We start from the raw sequence: 12404 nt of genomic DNA on the forward strand, positions 1-12404 counted from the left end.
TGACAGGGCAGGGGTAGAGGCAGGGGCAGGAGTAGCAGAGGGTGGAGATGCAGCTGGAGGTCAAGGAGGCAGAACAGCCCTGCCAGTATGCAGCTTGTGGAGCAGCTGCAGTTGCCAGGTGCTGCACAGGACAGGGGGCCCGGTGGTGGCTGTGGCAGGTGGCTACTGGGCTCTGGGCCTGCCGGCGCCTCTGTGCCAGCCCAGGCAGGCAGCCCACCGCCCGGCCAGCCATCACGATGCCTGACTGTCACAGAGCTGCAGCTGGCTGGAAAGGGCCCTGCCCAGACCAGCCCTGCTGGGCCCTTCCCAGCTGGCTGTGCCTTCATGAAAGCCCCACCCAACCTGAGCATGGGGAGCCAGGAGCAATTTGGCCACACAACTTGTGGGAAAGGGTCTGGCTCCTGTGGCCCAGCCTGGGCTGGCCCCGTGTCTGCCCTCAGCGGCACCTGCAGGCCAGTCCAACACAGTCCCAGCCCCAGCCCCAGCTGTGGGCCAGGCAGGAGGATGGCAGGGCCGTGCTGGCTAGCTCTGGCCATATTCCCCTCCCCCCATGCCATGACTCAAGCAGTGATGGGGGAATGCCTGACAGGAGCTGCTATACCTCAGCCAGGCAGATCCCAGGTGCAGTCCCCTGGTAGGGGGGTGGGGGGGAAATAAACCACCTCCATGCTCCCTTTGCCTCAGGGAGCCACACCAGGCCTGCGTCTGGCCACACGCCTGCCCCTGCTGTGGCTAGAGAGCAAGGGTGGGGCCAGCCCTGTTCTCTGGAGCAGACAGCACAGCCTAGCCCAGGGCTGAAAAGCTTGCTGGGATGCTGGGGGACTCTGGTTTAACTTAAACCAGGAAGCAATATGGGATAGAAGTTGCAGAAACTGATTTGACCCAAATCAGTTAAGTATGATATTGCATTCAACCAGGTTATTCTAAAACTAGTTGTGGCCATTTTGAAACTGATTTATATGCACTGAACTTATGTTCTGTTACAGGTTTAAACCAGTTTCTGATCACTTAGACCGGTTTATATGTAACTTCTGTCCCTAGCCCTTGAAACTGTGGATTCCTAGTTGAAATCTCTGGGTTTATCTTGTGAATCATATGTACATGTTTGGAAACGTATAATCTAATACTGTACCACCCTTAAAGATCTCACAGCATACCACTATGGCAGCCTAGTCGAGAAATAACGGCTCTAGATAAAGGCTAGGGTCAGAAGTTACACATAAACCTCCTTGGTGGGGATGATGCCCCAGGCTGCAGCTCTCTCCAGGAGGCACTGGGAAGCCGATGCTCTGACCTCCTGAGCTGGCTCCCGTGAAATGGGGGCACCAGGGGCCATGCTGACTGTGGCTTCAGGGACAGTAGTAGGTGTTGGAATGGGGGTAGGAGAGGGAGTGGGAAGAAGTTGACATTTTTCCTTCCCACTCCCTTCTCAGCCAGTCTGCCAGCCAGAGAACAGGTATCATTGGGTGATTGGCCCTGCTCCCAGCTGTAGGGAAGCCTGCAGTCCCACCTGAGCCAGGAGCCAGGGCAATCACCTGGCCATGCCCCCTCCCCAGCCAGCGGGCCAGCTGAGGAGGGAGTGGGGAGGAAAGTGGCCCCCTTTAGGGGCTTCCCACCCCCTGTGCCTGGCTGAATGCCCAAAGCCAGATGGGGGGCTGTCCCCCCACTCCCTCTTCAGCTGGCCTGCCAGCTGAGCAGAGGGGGTGGCCCAGTGAATGGGCCAGCTCCTGGCTCAGGCAGGGGAGTAAAGCCCCTACTGTAGGCTTCCCAGCATCCAAGAGCTGGACCAATTACCTGGTCATGCTCCCTTCTTGGCTGACAGACCAGGGGGGCTGGGTTTTTCCCCCCAGGCCTACTCCTCAGCCTCCTTGGACTGAGGAAGGGGCATAGCCAGGGAGATCAGCTCTGGGCACAGAGGGAGAGGGAAAAACACCCCACTGAGAGCTTTTTTTCTCCCCCTTCCCCAGTGCCAGGGAGACCCCAGCTGGAGGTCTGGTGGCAGATTTGCCCCCTCCTTAGCTGATTGGAGGCTAAAGAGGGGGCATGGCTGGGGAATCACCCATCTCCCCACTGGCCAGCAGACCATTGCAGGGTCTGACTCCCTTTCATTTTTAAAAAGTGAATGTGAGTTCACTTTCTTATTGGTTCAGTCTAAGTAGTTTACAGAAACCTGCAAAGATTGAATCAATTCAGCCTTGGGCTTTTTGACTGCCTGACCCCAGCCAAAGAAGTTACAGAGCTTTTTCATCTTTAACCAAGCAGATGCTTTTAAAATTGATTATTTTATGTAAATTTTAGTGTAATCATAGCACTTAAACAGAGTTGTTAATACTACAGTCACAAAATAAATATTAACTGAGGTACTTTGCATGTAAACATACTGAAATATATACTCAATGATTCAGTTGTACTCCATTAATTCCAGATGAAAGTGATAATATTATAAATATATGACCTTGATTAGTTTATCATTATATATACATAGAAATTGTTCTGTTCTCCAAAATAAATGGGCAGAAGGATGTTTATACTGTATGTAACTGAGGTGCAGATTAGCAAAAGAAAGTATCCTTTTTGGTCACACTATCCAAGTCGTATCTGTTTTTCTACTATAGGTAGGATACCAGCTTTATGGGTAGAGCTTAGGTAAGGTATAAACCTTCTGTTGGTTCTCTACATCAGGATATACAAAAAAACTGAACTATTAGATTATCTGGTTATCTTGAAAATTGAATAATTTTTAATGAATGTATACAAGAAAACAGATAAGCCTGTTCTAAAGAGAACCTTTAAATACAGTTCTTTTTTAGAAGAATCACTTTTTTTAAAGACTACTTTTCTTACGTATAATTTTTACAATGTAATGGTTCTTCTAATGTGCTCAAAGCCTCCTAAATATACTTGATTTTAAGGTCCTGGTGGTCCAGGCTGTCAGACCAGACCGACTTCAGAGTGCAATGGCTCTTTTTGCATGTACAGCCTTAGGTAAGTTTGATTTTTAGTATTTTTATCCTCTTATTTGTTGGAGACCATTCCCTACCTGCCCATTCACAATAGTATAAACTATTTTTATCTTACTATTTACTTCTTGTTCTACAGTTTTGATCAGTGTCTTAGTTACTATAATTTAGGGGTATGTTTGGAATTACGTTTGTTTCTTTCTAATAACATTATTTTTTACCAAATGCTAATAAATCCCCTCACATTTATTCCATTTTATACTCTGAAAAACAACAACACAGCTATTTGCCAATTTATTTTAATTGGTCCTTCTTTACTGTGATGGGGGAAAGCTCAGGGCCAAGTCTTCAGTCAGCCCACCCGCCTGTCTGTGTAGGGTAGTCCACCTAGTCTCGCCTGCCACAACTTTGCTATTACAATTAACTGGTGGTAAATGTGGGAGGCTGCCCATTCTATGCCCTGATGCCAGGGGGTTCTATCCATGGCTCTGTACCTCCTCTGCACTGTGGCCATGCCTCACAGATGGCATCCAAGGTGTTATCATACTCCTGGCCACAAGCCAGACCAAATCTCATCTTCCACCAGGTCTCTCTCTCTCTCATCACACCATACAGTGCCACCTCCACTCTTTCCTGCTCTCTCCTGGAGCAACCCTTCTGGCCATCAGACTTATGTGATTCACACTTTGGCTGGCGACATGCAGTTTCTTGGGCTTCTCCTTCAACCCTCACCTGAGTAGTGCCAGCCAGTTCACCAAATGGAGGACCAACTTCACTGTCCCTTCAGCCCATCTCAACCCCAAATTACACCCAGTCTTCAGGTCAGGAAGATGCACCCTGCTCTGGGTGGACCCAGCAACACCCCTGCTCTCTCAGGGTCTCTCAACTGTCCCCTCCTCTAGGGCCACACAACGGTCCCCTCCCGGGGGCCTCCAGGGTCTAGCACCCCTGCAGGCTCAGGTGGCTACAGCCGTGCCTGGCCCCACTCCTCCCTCTTAGTAACCTAATGGAAGGCAGGGGCTGGAGTTTAGGTGCCCCAACCAGCCTTACATCAGGGAGGTTCACTGTCTTGGTATTTAAGTGGGGCTGCCACACCACTGGCAGTCCCACTGGGCCTCCCTATCCCAACGGTATGGTTTCAGGTCATGTCCAGGACCACTGAGGCCTCCTCCATCCCCATAGCTTCACCCTTACCTCCAAGGTGTTCTAGGAACAGTTCAGCCCAATTTTGCCTCCTTGGCTGCTGCCTCTCTGACCTATGTTTGAAAATGGCCACCCTCATCAGGCACCTGCCTGCTCCTGCCCTTAAAGTGGTAGGCACCAAAGGTACACTGCCACATTTACCATTGCAACATCTGTTCAGGTGATTTGGATGCTTGGGTAGGTGTTTTTTTGTAGGTTTTATTCTTCAGTGTTTCACTTCTAACTTTAATTTACCATGTGTGATAAAGAGGGTATCTATTATTGTAAAAGCTATTGATTTTTTTTTTTTTTTAAGTGTTGAGGGTTTTTGAAAAGCATTTAATATTTTCACAACCTTTTGTCAGGCTATGAATATTTTTATTTATTGGTATTTATAAGTAAAAACCATTATATATGTATATAATTTAAAAGGAATTAGTACATGTTTAAAAATTCATGATTTGAAACCTTCAGAAACTATTAAATAGTTTCAAGTAGGTCTTATTGTTATTATCTTTTTATTCTCTTCCACCCTATTTCTGTGACTCCTGGACTTTTCATAATTATTTGTGATGTGCAGTCATATCAAACTCACCAATTCATAGTGTTGCAACACTACACACTGATGACTTGCTTTAGGAGTTTAACAGCTAAGATGTATATACATAAGCAGGTTATTGAGTGTGTTATTTTGCTAGACATTGTACAATAGTAAGTCAGCCTACATGTCTTCTAAAACACAATGACGACAGAAGGGTGATAGCAGTTGTGACACATATTTGCGTGTTGTTTTAAATATTGTATTATAATTTAAAAATTTAAGAGTTTTCATTAATAAGATAAGTGGTAAAGAGCAATAAGTGGATCTTCCACAGGCTACTTCCATAGCCATTTACTATAAGTAGGGATCTACTGAACTCATGATTTTGCGGATTTCACTTTCCAAGAAATCTGACATTGCCCAGATTTTGCAGGCAATGCCTGCAGAATCTATAAAATCTGCAGGGGGGGAAAAAAACTTACTGAATGCTGCTGAGGGGGAAGCGGGGGTTTCCGGGACTGCCTGCTCAAAGGGCTGCCAGCAAGATGACTGCAGTCCCCACCCCTCTGTGACCCCACAGAGGTGTGGGGCCACATGGCATGGAGGTTGTGACACCTGCATTCCATGTGCCCCACATCACTGCAGTTGGTAGCTAGGGGTGGGCCTGCTTGATAGACATCCCTTGCATCCAGTCAGTGGTGAGGGGCAGGGTCACATGACAAGCAGTCCTTGCATCCAGCCAGTCATGAGGGGCCCCTCGGTCAATCAGAGGCATGGTGGGGCCTGCTGTACTCCACCCATGAAATGGTTGTCTGGGCCCACATTCTGCCTGTGAAATCAGGGGGCAGGCCTCACAAATTAGCTAGGCCCCTAACCATGAGTACTGCAGTAGGGATGGGTCTTGTGGAGGGATTTGAAAGAGCACAAAACACTGGCTGTTCAAACTGACCTAGGAAAGGTGTTCCACATTGTAACAGGGGGCCTACCGGGGCCAATCTCCACGCGGCCCACCCAGCTGTTCTTGGGCTAACCGCCCGCCATGCCTTGATCTTAATTGATTAATAAGGTTGTAATTTAAGCAGGAGGCTGCCCATTTTCTGCCTTGCTGCTAGGGGGTGCTATCTGCAGCTCCATTCCTCCCCTACACTTTAGCCCAAGCCTTGCAGGTGACCTCGTGATGTTTTCATACACGCCAGTCCCACACGATGGGCCCCAGAATCCTGCTGTAGGACCCCACCTGGGTTCCTCCCTTGAGGCAGACACCGCCGCCGTCATACCGGGCCACATATCGCCCTGCCATCGGTTCCCCTTCAGGTGTGGATCCCTCACTGGAACCTTTGGTTCACGCTAGCCCCGGCCTACCTCCAGGCCAGTTGGGACCCCAGGCCCCTGGCTCTTGGGCGTCCCTCTCGGTAAGCCTTCTTGACCTTCTGACCTTCCTGGTCCTGGCCCCCCCCCGGGCCAGTCAGGGGAAGCTCTGGCAGGCCTTGATGTATGACCCATACTCTTTTCCCAGGGTCTCCCTCTCTGGGTCCTCCTTCACAGACATGGGGAGCTGAGGTTACCTCACACCACTACTGGTGCCTCAGGGTTTCATGGGGGACTCTCACTCCCCCCCAGGCAGCAGGTCGTGGTGCTACTACAGTTGTTTCTTTTGACCTACACTCTGCCTCCTAATGGTGGAGGACTTATCAGGGTCAGGACTCAGCTCTCACTCTCTCCAGCTGAGCCCCCATTCTCTCTTCACTGGGCTCCACATCACCCTCTCCCTGGGGCTTCTGATCGCTGCCCCCTCTCGCTGGCGCTCCACAGCACTGCCCCCCTTACACTGGTGGCTTGGGTGTTATATTTGACCCAAACTCCACCTCCCCACATTGGAGGACTTACTGGGGTCAGGACTCAGCTCTCTTGCTGAGACCCCATTCTTCCCACACTGGGGGCTTCCCACGCTGCCCCCCTCACACTGGGGGCTTCCCACCTCAGGTGGGCTCAGGTGGCCATAGCCATGCCTGGCCCCAACTCTCCACTCTCCTCCTTGGGGCTTGCACCCCCACAGCTACCTCCAATGGAACACAACTCACCCAAAGGTGAGGGCTAGGGATTATAACACCCCAACCCACCTTTCACTAGGGTTATCACTGGCCTGGCATTTCCTGGGTGTTCCCGCACCACTGGGAGCCCCACCAAGCCACCCACTCCTGGCAGAGTGTAGTTTTAGGTCATACCCAGGACCAGGAGCCTCCTACTATCCCCTACAGGTCCTCCCTTACCTCCAGATGAAACTCAGCAGACCCCTAGTCAGGCAATGTTGTTGCCTGACCTCCGGCAGCCAAACTGCCTTGTTTGTATAGGCAGCCCTGAACCTAAAATGGCTGCCTCATTAGGCACCTGGAGGCTGCCAGCTCCAAGGCCTTAAAGTGGCAGGCACACTTAGTGCCCTGCCACACACATACAAAGGGTAGCATTAAAAAGGTGGTTTTGGGAGAAATGGACAAACTTGTAAAAGAGGCCAGATGAATGTGCTATTTTATCCTGCAACAGTATTAGATTATAAGCAAGTAATATATCGTTCATTTTGACTAACTGGTTTTACCTAGCTCTAAAAATCAGAGTTATCAGCCATCTGAAAATAATTGAATTTAAAATGATTCCTAATTGCATACAGGTCTTTGTAAAGAAATATGCTAGAAGTCAACCAGACAAAGAAATACATGCAACATATTTCTAAAAATAATAATAAACACTTTTGGTGTGTGGATTTGTTGTTTTTATACTTGTGGTAAAGGAATCTCCTGTGCTTCAGTGCTAGAATCCTTGCGTGTCACACAGGAACCCTGGGTTCAATTCCTTCACACTTATACAAATACATCCATGGACATACCAAACATCTGGACCCAGTCTGGCCTTTGGATTCTGTCTCAGTGCCCTAAAGGGGAGATGGAAGGTCTGAGCAGTTTCTACTCCTCTCCCAAAAGACCTCTTGCCTAGGTGTGTGCATCGAAGGTCTGGGTGACCTCTCATGCATACACCATGATCTGGAAGGATCAATGGTTGCCAAACTTGTTGTAAAAGAAAAATTGTCATAATTAGCAGGTATTATCACTGTTACAACTTGTAAAACAAAAAAAATGCATTTTTTTTTTGTGTATGTATAATGTCCCTTTTAGTAGAATTGTAGGAAAATGGGCTTAGAAGGGACCTCAGGAAATCATCTAGTCCAGCCCACTGCTCAAGGCAGGTTTATTCTTGAGTTAAACCATCCCAGTCAAGTGGATGTTTAACTTCCTTTTAAACTTCCAAAAATGGAGATTCCACAACCTCTATCAATAGCCTGTTCCAATGCCTAACCACCTTCAGTGTGAGAGGCCACATCCAGACAACCATGGACGTTTGGTTCCCCAGGAACAACTGGCAGTGGTGCACCTTGTGCCCCTGCTAGTTGTCCCCCGGGAGCGTACGTGCCACGCAATCTCTGGTGCACAGCACGCTACCCTGGGTGGGGTAGGAGAGGCCAGGGCCAGTACTGGGCTGGCCCCAGCTGCCTTTCCTGGGGTCTTGGGGGGCCTCCTAGGGCTGCAGTAGTGGTGATCCTGCTGCTGAAAGCCTGGTTGGCAGCCGCAGTATGTCTCTGGCTGGCCAGGCTCTTGTTTTGAGAGGCTTATGCTGCTCCCATGTGCACCACTCTGCTTTTCTTTTGCTTGGGTTTTTTTAACCCCTGGATATTCAAGGATCAACCCCCTCCCCTGCACTGCTGTCTTGCAGTGCAGAGAACAGTTGAACATGTAGTATGTGGCACCACAGACATGTCTGCAGCACTACATACCACATACCATATGTCTGGATGCAGCCAGAAGGTTCTTCTTAATATCCAACCTAAATTTCCCTTTTAGAGAGTTATTTAATTCCTTATGCCAGTCCTAAATTTAACAGTATTGTGAGAGGAGAGGAGAAAGCCCCCTGCAACTTGCCCCAGGCCGCCACCCCAATGTGCTCCAATATGCACCGTAGGTGCAGCAAAGAGCAACAGCTGGGGAGAGCAGGTGCAGCAGTTTCAGAGCTTCCTGAGCTTGCAAATCAGTGGGGGAAGGGGACCTGGCCGGAGAGAGGAGTGGGCTGCTCAGTATGCAGCCGAAGACTCAGCTGAGGAGCCAGGAGGAAGAGAACTGAGCATCGGCAGGGAGACGCCAGCAGGAGACCTGGGGAATCCAAGCCCTGGGAGCAGAGGGGAAGAGCTGAGCTCTGGTGGGGAGACACCAACAGGAAACCCAGGGAGTACAAGCCTTGGAAACGGAGGGGAAGAGCTGAGCACTGGTGGAGAGATGCTGGTAGGAGAGCTGGGGAAACCAAGCCCTGGGTGCAGATGGACGCTGGGGAGCACATCCAGGGAGAAGCGGCCTGCGGGGATGCCAGCATGGGCAGCTGGGCCTGCAAGTGGAGACCCAGGAAACATGACAGAGAGCGGCACTGAGGGGCCTCCGACACTCCCAAGTGGTACAGCAGGTAGGGGGTCATGGAGTGCCATAGAGCTCAGTGCAGGAGAGACTCCAACTCAACCAAGAGCCTCGCCAGTGAGATGAGCTATGCGAACGGTGGAGCACAGGGATGGAGAGACGGGCAACACTGGTTGGTGGGACCCAGACAGCCCAGCCTCATGTCAGACAGGGCCAAGGTGGGAAGGGGCGGGGACCCAAAGGAGGCTCCCCCGAGAGAGCTGGCAGAAGCCCAGCAGGGGGCTGCTGCCCCTCCCAGACCCCTGTTAGGCAGGAGGGAGCTGAGAAATCCCAAGCAGGAGGAAAGGCCTGGGAGGCAAGATCCCAGGGACCCATCAGTAGATGCTGACCTCTTATGTTCATTTGCATTCCTAAATTATGGTTAACCCAAGACTGGGGTATGTTTAGTTGTCAAGGCCACGGTCCATAGATGAAGAATGGCCTTTGGAAAACTGATGGCCAGAAGGTCACTGACCCTTGGAGGTGGGCGGCGCGGATGAGACGGGATCATCTGAGAGTAGGACTTGTGGAGAGCAGAGTCTGCCTTGGCCATGGATGTAGTAAGTGTGGGGTAAAGGGAAGGTTGGAGCCCCACGAAGGAACCTAGGTATGAGATCCCATGGGCCACCTATCAGGAACTGTCTCCCAAGAAAAAAATAAAACATCTAATTTGGCAGGTGAGTAGGAGCAGCGACCAAACAACATCGGTGGTGCTGAATCCAGATCTCAACCTGATGTTGTTGGGGAGCAAGGCACCAGTCAAGAAGGGGCCAGAGGGGTCCCTACAACACCTACCAGTGACAGGTATTCTTTCTTTTCTTCAGTCTGGTGGTACTTATTACTGCTTCCAAAGCTATTCTAAGAACTTTTCTTCTTGCTAACTGATATCAAGCCCTCTTCAGAATTCAGTGACCAAAGTTTGAAAGGAAGATGTAATAGCAGTGCCTACAAAAATGTGTCTGCACCCACTGACCTCTGCATTTGCGCACACAATTTCACATGAACTTTGTTTATACAAATATCCCTTTGCAAAGTAAGCATTTGACTTTATGCTCTTTAGTATGCAAAGCAGTTTAATTAAACCAACTCCAAAGTGTTGTGAGCTCTTAGTAGCTGGCTAAGAAATAATATTCCTTTTAGAAAACTATAATTAAAATTCTTAGCAATTATCGTGGTCAAAATGTGAAATGCTGAATGCTTATTAATATTCCCTCTCATAAACTAGAAGAATCTACTCACTTGGAGACTGTCAGAGTTAACCATGCCAACAAAGGGCATAAAAGCAGATAATAAACCAAAAAAACATGGCTCCTTCCGGGCTCTTCTGATTAGAGTTTCGAAACATGGATGTGGCCCCTCTTTGTTATTTCTTTGTCACTATGAGCCACTCCTTCCAGCTTCTATATTCTGAATGTTGTAATTTCACCCACTGGCCCTTGGAGTATATTAGAAGTAATGTTCTTCCTGTTTGTCTCCTTTTTTTCTCTGTGATCTGCCTGTGGAGATTACTTGTGCCATCAAATTAAGCTTCAGAGGTGAAGATGAGCCCAATGCCTTAAATAGCAGGACATCAACCTGCCCTGTCAGAATTTATTACTAATCAAGGAGTGTCTTTACAGTGGTGAATGTGCAGGTTCCTAAGTGAACGTATTTACATATTTTGGAGGTATCCAGGATGTAGTCTTATTGGTCTAGAGGAAAAGCAGTTAGGGCTTGTGGACAGAGCTGATATCTTTTATTAGACTAACAAGATTTTTGCAAAAAAATTCTTTAAGCAGTTATTTAAGGGCTAAGAACTGCTGCCCAGAGGGTTTTTTCCATCTATTGAGTCCTCTCTGAAATCCTATGAAACATAGGTGGCACGTAGGCAGGGCACAGGGGGACACGTGCCCCTCCCCTGAGATTGGCTGCTGCTCTCTGCTGATGTGGCTGCCGGTGGCTGTGGGTAGTCCCTGCTTGCCATCCTCTGCTCACTGCCACTGACACCGTTGCAGCTGCCTGCAGGCGGTCCCTGCTCGGCCCAGCCTTGCCGCTGCTGTCACCACAGCCTCCTGTGGGCAGTCCCCGCTTGCCACTACCACACCCCTGCTGCCACTGCTGCCTGTGGGTGGTCATTGTGCCCTTCCAACCTCTGGAGGCACGTGTCGTTCATGCTATGAAATATGAACTTTCATTTCTACCCAGGAGAACTTGTACAGTCTTTTCTCTGATGCCTGATGAAGGGTGTTTATCCCCGAAAGCTTGCAATTAAAGAATTTTTTTGCAAAAACCTTGTTGGTCTAATAAAAGATATCACCTCTGTCCATGAGCCCTGATTACACATATGTTGACAGCATGAGACCAGGCTTGTCCTCAGAATGAGCAGAGCTTTTTCCAGAAGAGACCTGGACATTACTTGCTATAGGTTTATAAGGGGTGCTTACCAGGATCTGGGAGAATGTCTGTTCACCAGAGTGCCCCAAAGGATGACTAGATCGAATGGTCACAAACTCTGCTTATGACTGTTTCAGGCTGGACATAAGGAAGAACTTTTTTACTGCCTGAGCCCCCAAGGTCTGGAATAGACTGCCGCTGGAAGTGGTTCAAGCACCTACTTTGAACGCCTTCAAGACATATTTGGATGTTTATCTTGCTGGGATCCTATGATCCCTGCTGACTTCCTGCCCCTGAGGCAGAGGGCTGGACTCAGAGATCTTCTGAGGTCCCTTCCACCCCTAATGTCTATGGAATCTATGAAATCTGTTGTATCCCACTTTTGGACTAGTTTGGATTTGGTTATGATATCCCTGAGAATGGAAATCTCTGGCTTCTCAAAGGTGTCCCATAAAGAGTGCTTATGCACTCTGAAAGTGAAATCTTGGCCCTTTGAAGTGTATGGCAAAACTCTTTATTTTCTTGTTGTCAGGATTTCATTCTCATGTGTATCAATGAAATGGTTACTTGTTTTGCATTGATTGCATAATTTTGTGATCCTTTTATATTCCCTGACCTGCTCTTTACAAGCAGTAGTAGGTTATGCTTGGAGGAGCTGCTCCTTTCTGGCTCCTCTCCCTGTTCTTCTTCTCTAGGTACCTGGAATAGACTGCCTACCATGGATATGAATGGCTCTTTAGACTTCCTACCTGAGCAACTGGAAGCTTTTAAAAGAGCTATAATAACCAAGGAAAACATGTAGACTCTAGTTTGCCTGGACATTTTTCCTTTCTCTCTCTTTTTTTTTTTTTTTTTTTA

General features: G+C 48.8%; 1 protein-coding gene across 1 annotated transcript in view; it reads left to right on the forward strand.

The window, feature by feature from the left end:
* The window catches only part of DYNC2H1 (dynein cytoplasmic 2 heavy chain 1), a 601360-nt gene that overhangs the window by 241968 nt on the left and 346988 nt on the right, over positions 1 to 12404 (forward strand). Inside the window, exon 75 of the mRNA XM_019524237.1 lies at positions 2913 to 2985. Within this exon, the coding sequence (XP_019379782.1) occupies positions 2913 to 2985 (73 nt within the window). The remainder of the gene's footprint in view (positions 1 to 2912; positions 2986 to 12404) is intronic.

The sequence above is a fragment of the Gavialis gangeticus genome, unplaced genomic scaffold (genome assembly GCF_001723915.1).
Source record: "Gavialis gangeticus isolate Ggan-Ray unplaced genomic scaffold, GavGan_comp1, whole genome shotgun sequence".
NCBI classification, from domain to species: domain Eukaryota; kingdom Metazoa; phylum Chordata; order Crocodylia; family Gavialidae; genus Gavialis; species Gavialis gangeticus.